This window comes from Pantherophis guttatus, chromosome 10 (genome assembly GCF_059756535.1).
Source record: "Pantherophis guttatus breed Tessera chromosome 10, ASM5975653v1, whole genome shotgun sequence".
NCBI lineage: Eukaryota > Metazoa > Chordata > Lepidosauria > Squamata > Colubridae > Pantherophis > Pantherophis guttatus.
The window spans coordinates 18711086-18730000 of NC_142072.1; the positions used below are offsets into that span (position 1 = coordinate 18711086).

Genomic DNA, 18915 nt, shown 5'->3' on the forward strand with positions numbered 1-18915 from the left:
GAAGTCAACGGGGATCTCTGTGCTCAACTCGCAGGTGGCGCCCCACAACTATTCGACCACGTTATGGCTTCATAAGGGGTGACGGCTTGTTCCCCCTCCCCACCCCCCAATAGCCACAAACCGGCCAAGCCCATCTTTAACCCAAGTCTCGTTACTTTACCTCTCCTCCCTTCCTCTTCTGAAAAGGCTCTGGCGAAGAAGCCTCCGAATGAACCCCGGGATTAAAAGAAAAATTAAACCCAGTGGGTCAATATTCCCCCAACCTCCGCGTCTCTCCCCCCCCCCCCCACAGAGAAGAGCCAAGAAAACAAGATGAAGCGGAGAGATTGCCGATTAAGGGCGCTCTTTTCTTTCTTTCTTTCTTTCTTTCTTTCTTTCTTTCTTTCTTTCTTTCTTTCTTTCTTTCTTTCTTTCTTTCTTTCTTTCTTTCTTTCTTTCTTTCTTTCTTTCTTTCTTTCTTTCTTCTTCCTTCCTTCCTTCCTTCCTTCCTTCCTTCCTTCCTTCCTTCCTTCCTTCCTTCCTTCCTTCCTTCCTTCCTTCCTTCTTTCTTTCTTTCTTTCTTTCTTTCTTTCTTTCTTTCTTTCTTTCTTTCTTTCTTTCTTTCTTTCTTTCTTTCTTTCTTTCTTTCTTTTATGCAGCCCTTCTCCGAAGAGATACAGGGCGGCTTACAATGCACTGTAGCAATAACCTTCATTCTTTTGTATATACCTGCTTATTAGGGATTTTGCCCCTCCCCCCCCGTAAGCGGTGTTTCTACAAAGTCAGCTTATTGCCCCCACAATCCGGGTCCTCAATTTACCTACCTCGGAAGGATGGAAGGCTGAGTCAACCTTGAGCCTGGTGAGATTTGAACTCGCACTAATTGCAAGCAGCTGGCAGCTAAGGGCTACATAACAAGGTTCCTGTTGTGCAAAGGCAGCCTTTGTTTTTAAGAGAGATCGTCGGAACCGGGTCAAGGAAAGCGGAACCGCCGTTTGGCCGCCGGGGAGAAGAGAAATCAAAGCGGCACTCGGTCTCTCCCCTTTGGGCTCGCCGGGTAGCCTGGGTAGAACCGAATAGGACCGGCTTTCGGGCTGGCTGGTGGGGGTGTGGGTGGGTGGGAGCTATGCGAAGGCCACACAGGCCTAAAACGATTCGGGAGCGGACCCATTTTCTCCGCACTAAATGCCCGAAGTAATACAACGGTCCCGATTCCACGAACAAGGATACCTCTTAGCAGGGGAAGCCGCTAGGGTGAAAATCGCCTTGTTGAACTCGTTGGGCGGATATATGGTTTAAAAAAAGGTGCGTTTGACCTGCTTTTAGGCGGCTTAGACAAAGCGAGTCATCGAGTTAAGAGGCGGGAAGGCACAGCATATAAATTGAATTAATTAAATTAAATTAACGTAATTTACACTTTATGGCAGTGTTTCTCAACCTTGGAAGCTTGAAGATGGGTGGACTTCAACTCCCAGAAGCCCCCAGCCAGCAGCGCTGGCTGGGGGCTTCTGGGAGTTGAAGTCCACCCATCTTCAAGCTTCCAAGATTGAGAAACACTGCTTTAAGGGGTTTTTTTCCCCCACCCCTTCGGTGCAAATCCGCTGGATGATTTCACAGCACTGGGGACTAGCGCGCTACGCCGTGATGTGTGGTTAGCTAGTCAGGGAGCCTTCTGCCCATATCCTACACCGATCCTGAAAGTGGGGGGTGCGAGGGAAGAAGCCCCAAAGCAGGACTCAAGGTGATGGCCACGTTCACACAACCCGCTAAGAGCTGGGCGACCTCTTAGGTGTGAACGGTGGGCAAATCCAGGCGTAGGACTGAACCGGGAGGAAATTTTAAACTCTTGGCTTTTCCGGGTATGAAATAAATTGGACTGGATTCACACACGCAACAGGTTACCCGAGGGTAAAGAGGGGTAGCTGGCCGTCTCTAAGAGCTTGTGGGAACGCAACCGTTCCCTTAGCACACCGTTCTTGAGGGAACCAGGAAGCCAAACGTAAGAACAGCGTCTATTCAGCTCGCTTGCCCGGCTTGAGAGTTTCTTTCACGCGTCGTGTGAACTCCGCTAACCCTTCGGGTTTTGCACCCTGTCCAAGTTGCAGCTCTGCACGTTCGTTCTGGAGAAGCCTTCCCTAAGCCTGATGTTTTATTTATTTATTTATTTATTTATTTATTGGTTCGATTTATATGCCGCCTTTCTCCGGAGACTCAGGGCGGCTTACAATGCATTAAGCAATAGCCTTCATACTTTTGTATATACCTGCTTAGTAGGGCTTTTTGCCCCCCCCCCCGAAAGCGGTGTCCCTTTATATACAAAGTCAGTTTATTGCCCCCACAATCCGGGTCCTCATTTTACCTACCTCGAAAGGATGGAAGGCTGAGTCAACCTTGAGCCTGGTGAGAATTGAACTCGCAGTAATTGCAGGCAGCTAAGTGCTACTTTAACAGCAGTTTTTAGTCCGCTGCACCACCAAGGCTCATGTTCGCCTTCCCAAGCCCCCCCACCCCCCACCCGAGTGGCTAGGACTACAGCGTTCATCTTCCCAGCCACACTGGCCAAGGACGATGGGCGTTGTAACCAAACCCGTCTGGAAGAGCAGCAGCAGTTAGGGAAGGCGGCTCCACTTTTCACAACCTGCTGGAAGTGTCCATCCAACCGTCCTCGGGGCAGAGATCGATGTTTTGAGCGGGAAATGATCGATTGGTTCTGCGGGGAGAGGAAGGGAAAGGAAGCGCTAAAAGAGAGAAGCAGAAAGAGGGGGGGTGGAAACCAAAAACGTTGCCCCCCCCCCCCAAAAAACAAGCCTCTGCGGCCGCACGTTTTTTCCTCTTTCCAAGGAAGCGGGCGGGGGCTGCTTCGAAAAAGGGGCGCGGTCCGGGTAGACCCCTCCTTCTCCTCCCCCTCCTTCCTGCCCCGCCCCGCCCCACCGCTCTGAGTGGCTGGCTTCGCTGAGGTTGCCCCGCCCCCCGCCCCGCCCCCCTGGCCGCCTCTGTGTAAATAAACTTTGAAGAAAAAGAACCAGGAGAAGTAAAAAAAAAAAAAAAGAAAGAAAAAAAGAAAAAAAGAAAGAAGGAAGGGAAGGGAAGGAGCCAGTATGTAACCGCGGCCACTTTTCGGCTGCTTCCAGACGCGTCGCGAGGAGGCGGTTTAGCAGGAGGCTGGCTCAGGGCGGAGAGCGAGCAGGGCGCCTGGCGTGCTTGTCAGGCGGAGCAGGAAACGGGGCCAGGAGGAGCCCGGCGGAGAGAGAGAGAGAGACAGAGAGAGCTGAAAACCTGTTGAGGTCTCGCCGCGGTCCTTTCGCAGGGGAAGAGAAGCGCGGGATGTGGTCGGCTCCGTCCTGACTGCGGGAAGGAGCCCCCCGACTGCTGCCCCTCTGCCTTCCCGCCACCGCCCGGAGCCCCGCTTTCTTTCGTCTGAGCCGCCTTTCTTTTGCCTGGGCGCGGGAGGCGCGCCAAAGGAGCGCTCTGGGATTCGGCCAACCGCCCGTCTGACCGCCTCCGGGCTCCCCACCGCGGCCGGTGAGGTTTGCGCTCCGGGAGCCCAGCGCCAACGGGACTGCAACGCCGAGAGGCGACAGGACGAGCGTCCCGGAGCTGCGGAGGCCGGCTCGGATCTCTCTCGGCCCCGGGGAATCCCCCCACCCCACCCCCCGCCGCCAAGGCGCTCGGGCCCGCCGCTTGGCCGCCAGCCCCGGCGAGGAGCGCACGAGAAGCGCAACGGGGCCCCGGGAAGACGCGCCGCCTGAGCTGCGTCCCAAGGAGCGACTGGCGGCCGGAGAAGCCGGAGCGGCCGGGACTGGGAGTGGCGGCGACGGCTCGACTTGCCGGGGTGCCTGGGGAGGCTTTCTCCCAAGAGCTGCCCGCCGTGCGCTCTTGGGCATCTGGCACGCTGCGCCCTGGGCGCGCGTTTTCCTCGCCTCTGTGCCATCAGCAGCAGCAGCAGCAGCTACACCGCCGCCGCCTCCTCCTTCCTCCCCTAACGCCCGCTGTTGTGATGCGTATTCCCGTAGACCCCAGCACCAGCAGGCGCTTCACACCTCCCTCCACGGCCTTCCCCTGCGGTAAGATGGGCGAGAACAGCGGCGCCCTCAGCGCCCCGGTCCCGGGACCTCGCAGCCGGACCGAGGCGCGCTCGGTGGTGGACGTCCTGGCCGATCACCCGGGAGAGCTGGTGAGGACCGACAGCCCCAACTTCTTGTGCTCGGTGCTGCCTTCCCACTGGAGATGCAACAAGACCCTCCCCGTGGCCTTCAAGGTAAGCCGGGAGGGGAGGCTGGGCGGAGCGGGCGGGACCTGGGAGAGGCGCGCAGATGTTTCCTGCCGAGCGGGCTTCCCAAGCGCCCGGGAGGACTCGCGGTTTAACGGCAGAAGCAGCGGGATGGGCGCTGGGCGGGCAGGGGGAAAGACCCCCCCTCCCCCCCTCAGCAAGCGGTTTGCAGGGTTAGCCAGCAGGTCCTGCTTCCCCCCCTCCCCCTTCCTGGGGCAAAGAGAGACGAGGGTGTTTTCCCTAACCTTCCCCCCCCCCCCAAACCCTCCCCCCCCACACACGATCTTGGCAGCCCAAAAGCGCCTTTAATTTCCTGCGGGGAAACCGCAAGGCTGAATCGCAGGCAGCTTCCTAAATGTTCATCCCAGAAGCCTGCGGTATTCCCTGCGACTCGCTTCCGAGAGAGGGGGGTGGGTGGGGTGGCCGCTATCGATCGGCTGCACCTCGGCTCTTGGCGGCCCACCCAGCTCTCCGGATTTCCCTGGATCTGGGATTTTAATCGTCCCGGGCCAACAAGTAGGTTAGCTTGAGAGCGCGGTCCCTAGACAGCTCCGGAGGCTTGGGGTGAGGGGGGGGTGAGAGGAGGCTGTGACTCTTCTCTTGTTGGAGAAGGATCGTTCGATTTTTTTCCGAGAGCTACAAGCCCCACAAGGGTGTCCCCCCCTCTCCCCCAGCCGGGAAGCTAGCCAGGGTTAAAGAAATTCGGCTAAAGGCCTCTTGTGTCTGTCATTCAACTGTCTACAACCGGGTGTAGAATAATCCATCTCAATCATCTCCTGCAAACACGGTTCCAAACCTTTCCTTTGTTTTTTTCCTTCTCCTTTCTTTCTTCGCCTCGTAGTTACGCTCGAGGCGGTCTACAGCCCAAACAGCGCAAGGCAATGTAAAGCGATCGTGAAATTTAAATAAACCATTATACTCTGTGCATTAATACCTGTGCAGACTGCGCTCCTTGAAAAAGAGCGAGAACAAGCAACCCGACTCAGCCTCGAGCTAAAAACCTTCCCTTTTAAACAAGCCAGCGCTTTTGACTCAATGTTGGAAGGGCTGAGGTTGTCTGAAACCTCCTAAGGAGCCCAGACTCGCCAACCGGAGCCCCAGATAAGGAAGGGAATTTCAGAAAGGGAAAGGAACGCTTTGCAGGCCCCGTTTTACGGCCTCTTCAGAACTTGGACCGTCGGCGGAGATGGCGATTTCCGATCTCCGTAGGCCTGTGTCCCTGCTATGAAAAGCGGAAGAAAATCCCCCTTTTTCAAAGCGAGGGGGAGGAAAGAGTCTGTTTTTTTTTTAAGCGGGAGAGATGTCTGCTGTACTCAGGGAAGGAAAAAATAATTACCTTTTTCTCCGGGACACTCTCCAAAACTAAGTTTGGCGTCATAGTTAAATTGGCACAACATGGATAGATGATTAGTTTAAATTACTTTATTGCCATTGCAAATGGTACGACAAAATGGGTGGGTAGGTAGGTAGGTAGGTAGGTAGGTAGGTAGATAGATAGATAGATAGATAGATAGATAGATAGATAGATAGATAGATAGATAGATAGATAGATAGATAGATGACAGTCAGACAGGACAGACATATAGACAGATTCTTCTAAAACGAATAAACGACTGTATGTATGTATGTATGTATGTATGTATGTATGTATGTATGTATGTATATGTATTTATATTATTTAAGTACCCTCTCAGTTCATACCCCCCCCCGTCTCCAAAACATAACTCCTCTGGCGCCCACGGATAAGCTGTGAACCGCCCATTAGTTAGCAGAGCTGACCCTCCCTCTTGACCCAACGTTAATGGGGGGTGGGGGACAACCAGACCGGACTTCAGCCTCTTGCGAAAGGCTAACCAGGTTGGCCTACTACTGCGATCGCCCGGTCCACACCGCCACAGGCCGAGATTTCGCCCGGGCTCCTCTGACACTCTCGAGCGGCCCACCACCCATTGTTATCCGAGCGTCTCGTGTGAACCCAGAACCGTCTCCTCCAGCCTATCATATAAGTCACTTGCTTTCCGGAATTTAAACCTGATGCTCCCTCACCCCCTCGGCGTCTGGGCCGCGTTTTCTTCCCCCGGCGGGAATCTAGCTTCCCTGTCAGCGCGGGAGGAAAGTAAAAGTGAAGGTACTCAAATAGGAGCCCTAAGAAAAAATAGCGATAACCTCAAAAACTTCCTAGAAATGGAGGGGAGGCAGCGTCTCCCATAGAAATAGCAAGATTCCTTACAAATACTCGGTAGTCCTAAAACTTAGTAAGGAGAATGGCGCAAGCCCAGAAATGTTCTCTCTCTCTCGTGCCAGGTCGTTTCTTCCCCAAAGATCTACCGAAACGAAATTATGCACAAACACACACACACAATATCTTGTCTGTTGTAAGGCTGAATTTATGTCCCAATTAGCACGAGATTCCTCTGTTTTGAGGCCGGCCTTCTCTCCTTTTCCCACTCCGGTAGCTCTTTCGCTCGCGTCTGTCTGCCCCACTTCTCTTTTGCTTCGCTTTTGGGCGATTGGTTTGTTTTTCTGGTTCTTAAAAGGGGAAGGAGAGTTTGCGTGAAGAAGGAGGGGAGGAGGGGGGTGGACTGTCAACCTTAAGCAACCCAGCGCCTTCAATTTTTCTGAGCGAGAGAAAGCTTGCCTGTCACGCCGGGTTTTGACTTAAGCTTCTAGTCCTCAGGGTTCCTGCGGGGAAAGGAGGGGAGGGGGGCTGTTATTTAAGGATCAAACTCACACCGTTATTTTTGCTAGTTTAGGCCAAAATGCCGCCAGTTTTCCCCAACCCTGTTAGTAGTCAGATATTTCCGAGTTTTAACTTCCATCCTCGCAGAGATCCTCGGCAGTTCCGTTGTGTAGTGTAGTGCGTAAGCCAACCCTGTGTATCCAGTGAGGAAAACAAGTTGCATTAATTTAATAGTCCGTGCTCCAATTCTCGGGCCAAAAGGAAAAATGCCCCCTTTTAAAAAAAAAAAAAAATAATTCCATTTAAATTTGACACTTCAGAATGAATCCTTTAAATCTCTTTCTGAGGGCGATTTGGGATCCAAAAACAAGGCTGGAGATCCCAGCGCTTGCTTAGTTAGTTAGACGTTCAGACCAGCCGCGTCTCCGCTGCCACTTGTGCCCGGCCGGAGATGGTCTGTGTCAGGCGGCTTCGTTTTGCCTCTTACAAACTTATTGGGAAGCTCCTTGCCTTCGAGAGACGCGTCTCTTGAATCCGGACCTGCCACAGTTGCAAGGGAAGCGAGCGAGCCCCCTTGCAGTTCTCCAGGGACCCCAGTTACCCCCGACTTCTGCGTCCCCCTTCCTTCCCCGGCCGCTGCTGCCTCCTCCCTTCCCTCCCTCCTTCCTGCACTCTTCGCTCTCTTAGGAATTGGGCTCCGTGTTTTTGGCAGCTGGGATGATCGCAGCGCGGCGTCTCCTTTTCCCTCCTCCCGACTTTCGCCCCCTTTTTCTCCGAGTTAGGGACGCTCATCCAACTTTTTTCGGCTTGGCCAGGGAGGTGAAGCGAATCAGCTCCAGGAGATTCCCAACCAGAAGCCAAAGAAAGTGGAGAATAGAGCTAATTTATCCTTCCAACCGAGCGGCTCCGCTTTTCCTTTCTCTTTCTCCGCTTCGTAAATATTTGCGCCGCTGTTCTTCCCGCGGCAGTTTAAATGGGTAGCTTTTAACCCTCCAACTTTTCCAGGCTGCGAGAATCGCGGCTTCTGTTTTGAATCCTATTTCTTCCCTTCGGAGATTGCGATCCTTTGTCTATGGGGACCAGGGTATCCAAAGCCTTTCGCGACCTTCTCAGCTGCCTGAATCCTGATTTCCCCCAATCCTTGTCCGGATTTGCAGCTGTATCTAGAACCCTGAATTCGGGACGCAGCCCCGAAATCAAAGTAAAGTTTGTGTAAAAACAAAGACACTGAGCTTGTCGATCCGAAAGGTCGGCAGTTCGGCGGTTCGAATCCCTGGTACAGTCTCCTGCGTGGACTAGATGATCTCCAAAGTCCCTTCCAACTCTGTTACTGTTAAAGTTAAAATGAGTAAAATTAAAACGGAGACGGTTCTTAACAAGCTGTTTGTCCCCTTTCCCACTTCGGTTGATGCAGCTAAAGATTCCCACCCGGGAATTCTAGAAGCCGGATTGTCTTCCCTAGGAAGTCCTTCGTTCCAGGTCTCCCCAACGGGCCCTTGCCAGATGATAGTTGTTATCGTTTTCTAATATTTTGCAACATCAGTATAGACAGGTGTAATGAAAGCAAACCGCAGCATTTTGAGGTAACTGTTTCTTGATGGGCTGCCAGCTGAAGAATATTGCTTACTACTGGTAGGTAAGAGACATGGTAGTAGCACAAAGTAGGCTTCCGATCGGAAAGATGCAGAAATCGAAATAAATTAATTAAACAACTAATTTGCAGGCAGCGCAGAGAGAGAGCGAAGGTGGAGATAATTTAAGGGCAAGGAGATAAAACCAGGCGCTTCGCCCGGACTCCCAAGAGAAAAACAGCAGCAACTTCCGAAAATTCAGACTTAAGCCCTCGTTTACAAAACGTTTTACAAACTTTCCGGTTAGGTTAGATTTTATTTGCGACTCTAGAATTAGTCAATGCATAAAAGATCTACAATCTGGATTCATACAGCTCTTTATATTTAAAGCCCCGTTTTAAAAACCCTTGGTGGGGTTTTTTTTTTAACCCAACACGCCATGGTCAAACAAATAAACCCTAATTGGACTTAAAAAGATGGCGGCCTGGTTTTCCCACTATGTTAAGAGAATTCACACCGTTTTTTGTCCAACGCAGTGCCTTGGGCCAGAATGCGCGTTGAGACTTTCTGGATAAGCCAAGAATTTTGCCCGGGTTTGGCAGATCAGGCCAAGCCAGGAAATGAACAAACCATATTAAGGGGGAAATGTGTTGTGTGAACCTGGTTATGAAGTTCTGCCTTCCTCTATGGAGCTTCTCAATCGTCCAGGTCGTGGTTGTCCCAAAGGTGGGGGAGGGGTTTCCCCCCCCAAAAAAGGCAAAAGTGGACTTTCTTTGCTTTTCTGAAGAACTGAAGAAGCTTCTTGGCTGAGAAGCGAAACTCCTTCAAGGAAAAACAAAGGAAGCCCAATTGCCTCTTGGAAAAAAAAACAAACTTTGGCAGTTCTGCCCTTCTCAATTCTTTACCCCCAAAGAGACGGGGAGTCAGAGCAAATCTTCCCCACACACCCCACTCCGGGCATCTAAGCCTGTTCGACCTCCGGGTTTAAAGCCTTTGATGCAGTCACACCCGCGGGACTTGCTTTTCTCCGAGTAGACAGGCGTTTTTTCCCCCTAAAGCCCCGAAGCGGAGCGCCTGCCTTTGGGCCCCTCCAGCTGAGAAGCCTCAAATCTCAGGGAGCCCAGCGCCCCAGATGCGCAAACCATCCCCATATAGAACACTTGGCAGTTGGCTGGTCCTCAGTGGAGCGAGCCAGTTCGTGCGAGGAGGGGGCTTCCGCAGCGCTCCGGTCGCCGGAGGGCTCTCCAAAGCGCGCCCCGGGTAAGCGGCGCAATTGTCCCGGCCGCGCTCCTTCGCAGACCCGAGGAAGCGCTTCGGCACCAGCTGAGAAACGCTGGACGGCAACCCGAGGAAGCGCCTGGGAAATAACCCAACTCCCACCGGATCCCGCAGCCCTGTCGCCTCTCTCTCTGTCTCTCTCTCTGTCTCTCTCTCTCTCCCTCCCTCCCTCCCCCCCCTCTCTCTCTCTTTTCTTTCTCTCTCTCCTTTTCTCTCTCTTTCTCTCCCTCTGTCCCTTTCTCTCCCTCTCTCTCTCCCTTTCTCTCTCTCTCTCTCCCTTTCTCTCTCTCTCTCTCCCTCTCTCTCCCTCCCTCTTTCTCTCTCTCCCTTTCTTTCTCTCTCTCTCCCTTTCTTTCTCTCTCTCTCCTTTTCTCTCTCTTTTTCTCCTTTTCTCTCTCTTTCTCTCCCTCTCTCCCTTTCTCTCTCTCTCTCTCTCTCCCTTTCTCTCTCTCTCTCTCTCCCTTTCTCTCTCTCTCTCTCCCTCTTTCTCTCTCTCCCTCTTTCTCTCTCTCTCCTTTTCTCTCTCTTTCTCTCCCTCTCTCCCTTTCTCTCCCCCTCTCTCTCCCTTTCTCTCTCTCTCTTCCTTTCTCTCTCTCTCTCTCTCTCTCTCTCTCTCTCCCTTTCTCTCTCCCTCCCTCCCTCTCTCTCTCTCTCTTCTCTCTCTCTCTTCTCTCCCTCTCTCTCTCTCTCTCAGCGCTGGCTGGGGGATTCTGGGAGTTGAAGTCCACCCATCTTCAAGCTTCCAAAGTTGAGAAACACTGCTCTAGAGGTTGGCTGCGTTCACACAACACGCTTAACCCCATGACTGAATGGAACTCGTCGTCGGAGTTCTCACTGAAACCCCCAGGCCTTTCCTGAGCTGGGGCAGCTGCTGGGCAAATGCAGTTCTGCAGACGGCACTGAAGAAACGAGCCGGGCAGCCGCATAAGACCGACCCCGGGAGGGGTTTAATAGGACCACTTCGATTTGCGGCCCTAGCACGGCGCCCATTAAGTGCACTGGCGTTTCTGTTGCAAAAGATTCATTGCCCAGGAAAGATCTGTTGGGAGGCGCGATCCATGTCTCGGAAGTCCCCATTCAGGTCCATGGCACCTGAGGAAGGAAAAAAAGGGAAGGGAGGGAGGGAGGGAGGGAGGGAGGGAGGAAGGAAGGAAGGAAGGAAGGAAGGAAGGAAGGAAGGAAGGACGGACATTTCATTAGCATTCTTTATACCTCATAAGTATACATAATAGGGACCGGTATCCTACATAGGTTTATTAAATTTCTAATTTTATAAAAAAAAGGTAGCGGCACAGATCTCGGCAAGAAATGGCCTATAAAGTGCAAACGATATTTAAATAATTCCCTTCCCTTCCCTTTTCTCTTCTCTTCTCTTCTCTTCTTTTCTTTTCAGAATACTATTAGCTCTTAAGCCTTAACCATTACACATCATGTTCCTTGCCATCGCTGCCCTCACCTTATTTCAGGCCCTTTTAAAAATACTGTTTTGTCTTTAACGATCCTCCTCTTAAAGAAGAAATAAATCTGGCTTTATTGAGAAACAGATTTCAGGATGCGGGGAAAGAATAGTCCTTCAGGAATAAACTTTCAGGAATTTATTTTAAGAACTGGTTTAAAAGGAGGGAACCTGCTCTTTTAAACAGGGCTGCAGTTGTGATGACTGTTTCTGCTGCTGCTGCTGCTATTATTACCCTGTTCCCTCCACCCCAAAATAAGACATCCCCTGATAATAAACCCAATTGGGCTTTTGAGTGCATGGCAATAAGGCTAAGCACTTATTTCAGGGTTCAAAAAAATATAAGACAGGGTCTTACTTTTGGGAAAACATGGAATTATTATTATTGCTATTGCTATTATTATTATTATTATTATTATTATTATTATTATTATTATTATTTAATCTTTAGTGAGATTCACAGCCTTTGAGGCTGGTTAATAGCTCAGCAGCTCGAGTCCTAACCAAGGACCTAGGAACTGTTAAGGTATCGTCGGAGGATGTAAGCTGTTCCGAGTAAGGTGGTTTTTTGTAGAATCAAAATGTTCAAGTCCGGCAAATTTAGAATTTCTAAATAGCGGGGTAGCCCTTTGGGTATTGCTCCAAATTATTATTATTATTATTATTATTATTATTATTATTATTATTATTATTATTATTATTATTATTATTACTACTACTAGGGCAAGGGTGCCATCCATTTGCTCAGAAGCAAAAGAGGCAAGAGACTGAACCTGACTTTAATCAACCATTTATCTCTTTATGGATGCTTATTCTTGTGTAAACCAACCTGCCAAGGGTAGTCCTAGGGGGCTGTGGTGCTAAGTACCACACTGAAAGTTGCAGAATATTTCTCTAAGGAAACCCACCCATACACACACACACAATCGGGCCTTGACTGTTTCAATTTCTTGAAAATTATTTGAAAAATATTTCCACCACATAACAAAATCCTGGATCCATCAGATCTCCAGGTCTTTCACCATGCCCTAAAAACTTTTCTTTTCCATCAAGCAGGGCTGGCGTGAAACCTCCCCCCCCTTTTCTAGCTTTTTTAGTTTTTTAAATAGTCAGTGGGTTTTAGTTTGAATGTTTTAAATTTTGGGGCCAAAGTCATGAAATTCTTTTAAAAATTTTAAATTTTGTATTGGTTTCTGTTTTAGTTTTGGCTGTGCACCGCCCTGAGTCCACTAGGAGAAGGGCAGTATACAAATTGAATAAAATAAATAAATAAATAAATAAATAAATATATTTTTTTTAACGGCTGAATAGTGATCATCACTTTTTTTGTCTGTGTGGACCCAGTCCCTGTTGATCAATTGCAGCCCTCCAGTGATTTTCCTCTGGATCCATTTTTCTGATCTTAATGCCTGCATGAAATCCATCTGAACTGAGTGTGTCCTTTTAGGAAATGGTGGCAGTAAATGAAAAAGCAATTGCAAACATAAAAATGTGGCCCTTAAATTTTTATGAGGTGTTTTTTTTTTCCCCGAAAAAGGAAGGAAGTATTGCCCAGTCCAAAAGATGGAGAACTTAATTTTGGAGCAGGTTCTTCTTTTCTCTTAATAAGCCGAAGGACTGTCTTTCCCATATTTTTTTTTTTAATTTGATTTATATGCCGCCCTTCTCTGGAAACTCAGGGCGGCTTACAATGTGCTAAGCAACAGCCTTCATCCTTTTGTATATTTTTTTATACAAAGTCAGCTTATTGCCCCCATAATCTGGGTCCTCATTTTACCTACCTTAGAAAGGATGGAAGGCTGAGTCAACCCTGAGCCTGGTGAGATTCGAACCTGCAGTAATTGCAGGCAGCTGGTCTTAATAACAGGGTGCTTTTAGACCACTGTACTACCATATGCCCCGTTAATGGCTGTGCCCCCACCCAACGTGCCCAGCTTAGAGGGGGTCTCCAGCGTCTGGATCTGGCGAAACTCTTCCCCTTGGAGAAAGTTCCGAGGAGCTGCTGAGACTGCCTGACAGAATGCAAGAGACCTTCCTTTAGCGCTGGAGATTTCTTGCTGAGCTGTTCTTTCTCATTTCCAAAGCAGCAGCCAGACCACACTGCCTGCCAGCCGTCCTCCTCGCCTGGTTCCAATCAGCTTTGTAGTCTTGCCTCAGGTGTGGGCTGGATCTCCCATCTCAGCCACGCTGCGGCCTCTTTGCCCTGCGCTTAGTGGGCTGGATGAGCCTCGCCATTCTGGTTTATTCAATGAAACCAAAGTAAACTACAGGTGGTTCTTGACTTTACAACCATTCGAAGTTTACAAGGAAAAAAAGTGACCTTTTTTTCCCCAGGGTCACGTGGGCACAATTCAGACGCTTGGCAACTGGCACGTATTTATGACAGGTCATGTGATCCCCTTTTTGGGACCCCTTGGACGAACAAAGTCAACGGGGGAAGCCAGGTTCACTTAACAACGGTGTTGCTAACTTAACAATGGTAGTGATTCCCTGTGGCAAAAAGATCCGTAAAATTGGAGCAAAACTCGCTTAACAATGGAATTTTGGGGCTGAATTATGGTCGTAAATCAAGGGCTACCTGTATAGCTTGACATGAGTATGAATCCGATCCTACCTTGTCTTCACCTGATGTTGAGAAGCTCGCAGCCTCGCAGGGAGGAGGCTCAAGCATAAAGCCAGCCCAGAGTCACTACATAAGCACAAAAGGGCTTGGTCTGACCCCCACTGAGGTCCCTGGAACATCTATTTGTTCCCAGACATAGGCTGCTGGAGTGGGGAGATTCCTGTAATACAGGCAGAACATAATAAAGTAGTTGGCTTGAACTCTGCATCTATGGGTCTAGTTCAGGAGTGCTATTCAGCAGGTTCTGACAGGTTCTAGAGAACCGGTAGCGGAAATTTTGAGTAGGTCGGAGAACTGGCAAATACCACCTCTGGCTGGCCCCAGAGTGGGGTGGGAATGGAGATTTTGCAGTATCCTTCCCCCAGGAGTGGGGAGGGAAAGGGGATTTGCAGTATCCTTCCCCTGGAGTGGGGTGGGAATGGAGAGTTTGCAGTATCCTTCCCCTGCCACGCCCACCAAGCCACATCACGGCACGCCCACCAAGCCAAGCCCACAGAATCGGTAATAAAAAAATTGAATTGCACCACTAGTTGCTTGTACCCAACATCTCGGCTTCTCTGTGAAGGAGGCAATTGAAAGACAATTGTCTATTATTAGCTTGGAGTATTTCATGAACCCAACTAATCCCCCCCCCCCCCCGAATAACCCTGAAATTCCAGAACCCTTCCACTTTTAAGAATAACCTCTCTGGTGGGGAAATTAGAATATTTGATCAATTATGGCTTTGTAAGAGCAGTTCTTAGCATTTTAAGACGGGGAGCTCCTGAGGCAGGAAACAGCCTTTTCTGATTATGAACCTCTGAGGGTGTTGCATAAACAAAAATAATAATTTAGCAAAGCAAGGTCTTAATCTAGCCATTAAACTAATTAACAAGTGAAGTTGAACTGGGCGTGATGCCGCCAAATTATACACTTTTAGGGCTGTAATCCTACAGCCACTTACTTGAGAACAAGTCTTACTGATCTCTGCAAGATTTATTTCCATAAACTGGGCAGGTCTGTACAGTTAGGGCCTGATCCATTGCACTAAACTGACTATATCATGTCACACATGAAAGGAGTTTAAATCCCGAGATAACACTTGTTTTTCTTTGTCAAGCCCCTTAGTTGTTGCCTTGATAGCGCGGTAGGTGTAGCTCGCAAAATCTGATACCTTTTAATAAATCGTGTTACCAGATTCCTCTTGATTTTTTGACAACCGCACACTAGCATGTCTCTTCTCCTCCAAGGTCCCTGTAAAGAGGCAATTAATTTCTCACTGAATTTGCAGGTAAGATGTCCCTTACCTGCAAATTTTAGTCTCAGTTAGTTAGTCTCAGATTCATATTTGTTTCCGGAAAAAAACCCCTGTGTTTACAGGCAGGCCTTTGAATTAAAAGCATAGTTGTCCTGTTTCCTCCTGGTCATGCAAAATGAAAGAGGGCTGAACTTTAAATGACTGAATTTTGGGACTTGAAGTCCACACGTCTTCAAGTTGGCAAGGTTGAGAAACACTTTTGAGAGAGTTTAGCTCTCTCAAAAGGTAAAAAGACCTGATCCACGGACCCATACTTCCTAAATCTGTGCCTTACTCGGGCAGAATTAAATGGATTTTAAACATTGTTTCCCACTTTTGACATTGCTATCAAGAAAACTCATTTTTAAAATACATCGCTACCAAGTTACCTCTCAGGTAGTCTTATGGTCTTGATAATAGGGAAAAATATATCAAATTAATTCACTCTAAGTATCAACAAACCTCCTAATGAATCAAAGCCCAAATAAGGTGGGTGAAATGGATTTTGTAAAAAAAAAAAAAAACAACCCATGAATTAAATGTTAATTTAATGTTTTATTTAACGTCTATGGAGATTCTCCCATCCAGATCATGGTTGTCCCTAAGGTGCTTTTTCTAGGCAACTGGACTTTCTTGTTATTTTTCTTTGAAAATGTTTTGCTTCTTCAGTTTTCTGAGGAATTGAAGATGCATCTTGGATGGGAAGCACAAATGTTTGTTGCTGTTTTTTTTTAAAACAAAAACCCCCCAGTTGCCTTTTGGAAAAAGCCCGTTTAGGATATTTTTATTTAAACTGGATTTGAAAAAAAAAGTCATTGTTAGATGGAAAAAAAAAAGACTCAAAATAATGTTAACCCAACCATTTTTCCATTATATTTTTATTGAATAGTAATCCACGGGGGGGGGGGGGGCAAGAATTAAGCAAAGAATATAGAAGGCTGTAATAAGGAGCAGAAAAGAAAGACAAAGAATCAAAAGTTGCTCATAATTTCCAAATAACATGAGAATTGACAAAATTCATGTTCCCATTAACATAATAAATATAAACTCTCCAGATGTGACAAAACTCTGTGATTCTGGCCCCTGAAGATTCATTATCCTAATTTTACTAATAAATATTTTTAATCAAGTGGTTGAAAAAACTCTATTAATGAATTAATTAATATCTATTAATTAATGAATTACAAATAGAGTTTCCAGATATTCCCAACACATAATTAGCAAGAAAGCCATTGCATTCCTATTTTTCAATGAAGCATCAGATCATATCCCTCAAGGTCACAGTCCCCAGCTTTCAAGAGCATTCAACCATTTGTTTTGTAATAATACTAATTTTACTAAAAAACCAAAAATCCTAACAAAATGTTATTCTATCATATGACCATAATCTAAGGGTAAAATGATCTCTTATCTCTACAGCCCCTTTAACACCTTGAAGAATGATTGTATGATATAGTTGTTAATCTAGCTAGGACTAGACTCTGGGAGTTGAAGTCCACAAGTCTTAAAGTTGCCAAGGTTGGAGACCCCTGCTTTAGAGTTAGAGAGAGAAGAAATGCGATCTGTCAAAATTAGATACCTTTTTTCCAGATGTAAGGTGTGGTCCTGGTAAAAACATTATCAGTTTTGCTTGTTTTTTTAAAGAAAATATTGACCTGAAAGGGTATATAATTTTTTTAAAATTATCGGGGTCTAAAATAATCTCTCCAAAAGTCCACAAGCTATGGAGTTTTAATCAAACCATGAAATAACAAACAATTAATCTCTATAACGAATCTCTCCTTCTACTTTAACTCTTATAATATCCAACTTGTCAAAAGCTTTGTCTTCTGAAAGTTGCTTGGTCTTAATCGACATTTTTCTGGAAAATCATTGGAATCCTTCCTCCAAAAGATATTTCAGTTCCAGCCAGCTAATTTAAGCATCTCATTTTTATCCTGATAAAAATAAACAGTTTGGGCTCACGCAATAACTTTTTAAACTTTATAAAAATGTCCCGAGAACCCTTTACTGTAGCCAATCACTGTAACTTTTATGGTTACCAGTTTTTTTAAAAAATAGCAATTTATCCTGTTTCTTCTCTAACCTGATGACTCTCAGATCATCAGGTTAGACTACAAGTATTTTTATTACTTGTTTGTTAGACAATGGCAGATAGTTACACAGGGAAGTTACCATGGGAAAGCTGTGATCTTGGAATATTTTGAGATGTACTGGGGAAATTAAACCCTGCACAAAATTTACAACAAAACAAATAAGTTGCATGACTTAGTTGCAAGAATGAGGCAATGCTACAAATCTTGCTTGATCTATTTAGTAAATCACCCTGCATTAACCGTGATTTAAAAGTAGTAATACGGAACCGCTATTAAATCAGTGGTTTAAAAAAATTTTTTTTTTAATGCTAATCTAAAATATGGATTGAAGTGGCTTAGATTTCAATTAATACAACCTGCGAAATAATAATTGAAGTGTTTACTGAATGTAGATGCAATAGCTTAACATTTATTTTGTGTGTGTGTGTGTGTGTATGTGTGTGTGGCAATTTCACTAGACTTAACTTTTCGGATAAGCGTCTGTATGTCTGTATTTTAGGCTGATACATAATAACTGAAATTTTTCAAGAGCTTAGGAAATATTAATAATAATGGACTGCATTATAATTTTATTCTGTGCCTAAAAGTTAGAACAATTAATCAGTTGAAAAGTTGTGGCTGCTCCAACACTGAAGATTTTTAATAAGAGATTGGATAGCCATCAGTCTGAAGTAATATATAGGGCTTCCTGCCTGAGCATGTAGTTGGATTAGAAGACCTCCAAAGTCCCTTCCAACTCTATTATTCCGTTATGTAAAGTTCATTCAGAGTGGCTCTTTTCTTAGTATAAGGTTAACCCAGTTTTTCATTCAAAGGCATCCCAAGGGAAAGCTCTTACAATGCTGTACAAAACGACAAATATTTAGAACCATATGAAGAATATGTGATATTCTTATATGAGAATATCTGAGGGACGTGGTGGCTCAGTGGCTAAGACGCTGAGCTTGTCGATCAACAGGTAGGCAGTTCAGCGGTTCGAATCCCTAGTGCCGCATAACGGGGTGAGCTCCCGTGACTTGTCCCAGCTTCTGCCAACCTAGCAGTTCGAAAGCACTAAAAAATGCAAGTAGAAAAATAGGGACCACTTTGGTGGGAAGGTAACAGCGTTCCGTGCGCCTTTGGCGTTGAGTCATGCCGGCCACATGACCATGGAGATGTCTTCGGACAGTGCTGGCTCTTTGGCTTTGAAAGGGAGATGAGTACCGCCCCCTAGAGTCGGGAACGACTAGCACATATGTGCAAGGGGAACCTTTACCTTTTAAAGAATATGTGTAAAAGAATGCCAGAGCAGTAAGAGAAATATGGTCAGTACACAACCCATTTTTTTTGTTAATTTCGAAAGCTGACTAGGTTTAGCAGCCACCATAAAATAATTCTTTTGCGTGAGATGATCTTGTGTGTATGCTGTATTTAAAAGAGTTCTCTCTGACAAGAAGATTGTCCTTAAAATTAGTAATAGACAATACAATTTCATTCCTGCCCCAGTTTGCTTTTACTCATTCTTAAGTAATTCCACCCAGAGTTGTGGGTAGTCGGGTAATTTAATAACTTTTTGTTATGTCTGTCCTGATCCTGATCGTGAGAACATTTGAATGCATTTAATCGCTTTTTAAAAATGTTTATCTAAAAGATTTTTTTCAAAAAACAGGAAAAGAGAAGGGAAGACATTTCTAAATATATTTTCTC

General features: G+C 46.8%; 1 protein-coding gene across 1 annotated transcript in view; it reads left to right on the top strand.

Moving 5' to 3' along the window:
* RUNX3 (RUNX family transcription factor 3) overlaps positions 1-18915 on the top strand; it is a 208156-nt gene that overhangs the window by 85318 nt on the left and 103923 nt on the right. Inside the window, exon 3 of the mRNA XM_034413491.3 lies at positions 3993-4237. Coding sequence (XP_034269382.2) covers positions 3993-4237 — 245 coding nt within the window. The remainder of the gene's footprint in view (positions 1-3992; positions 4238-18915) is intronic.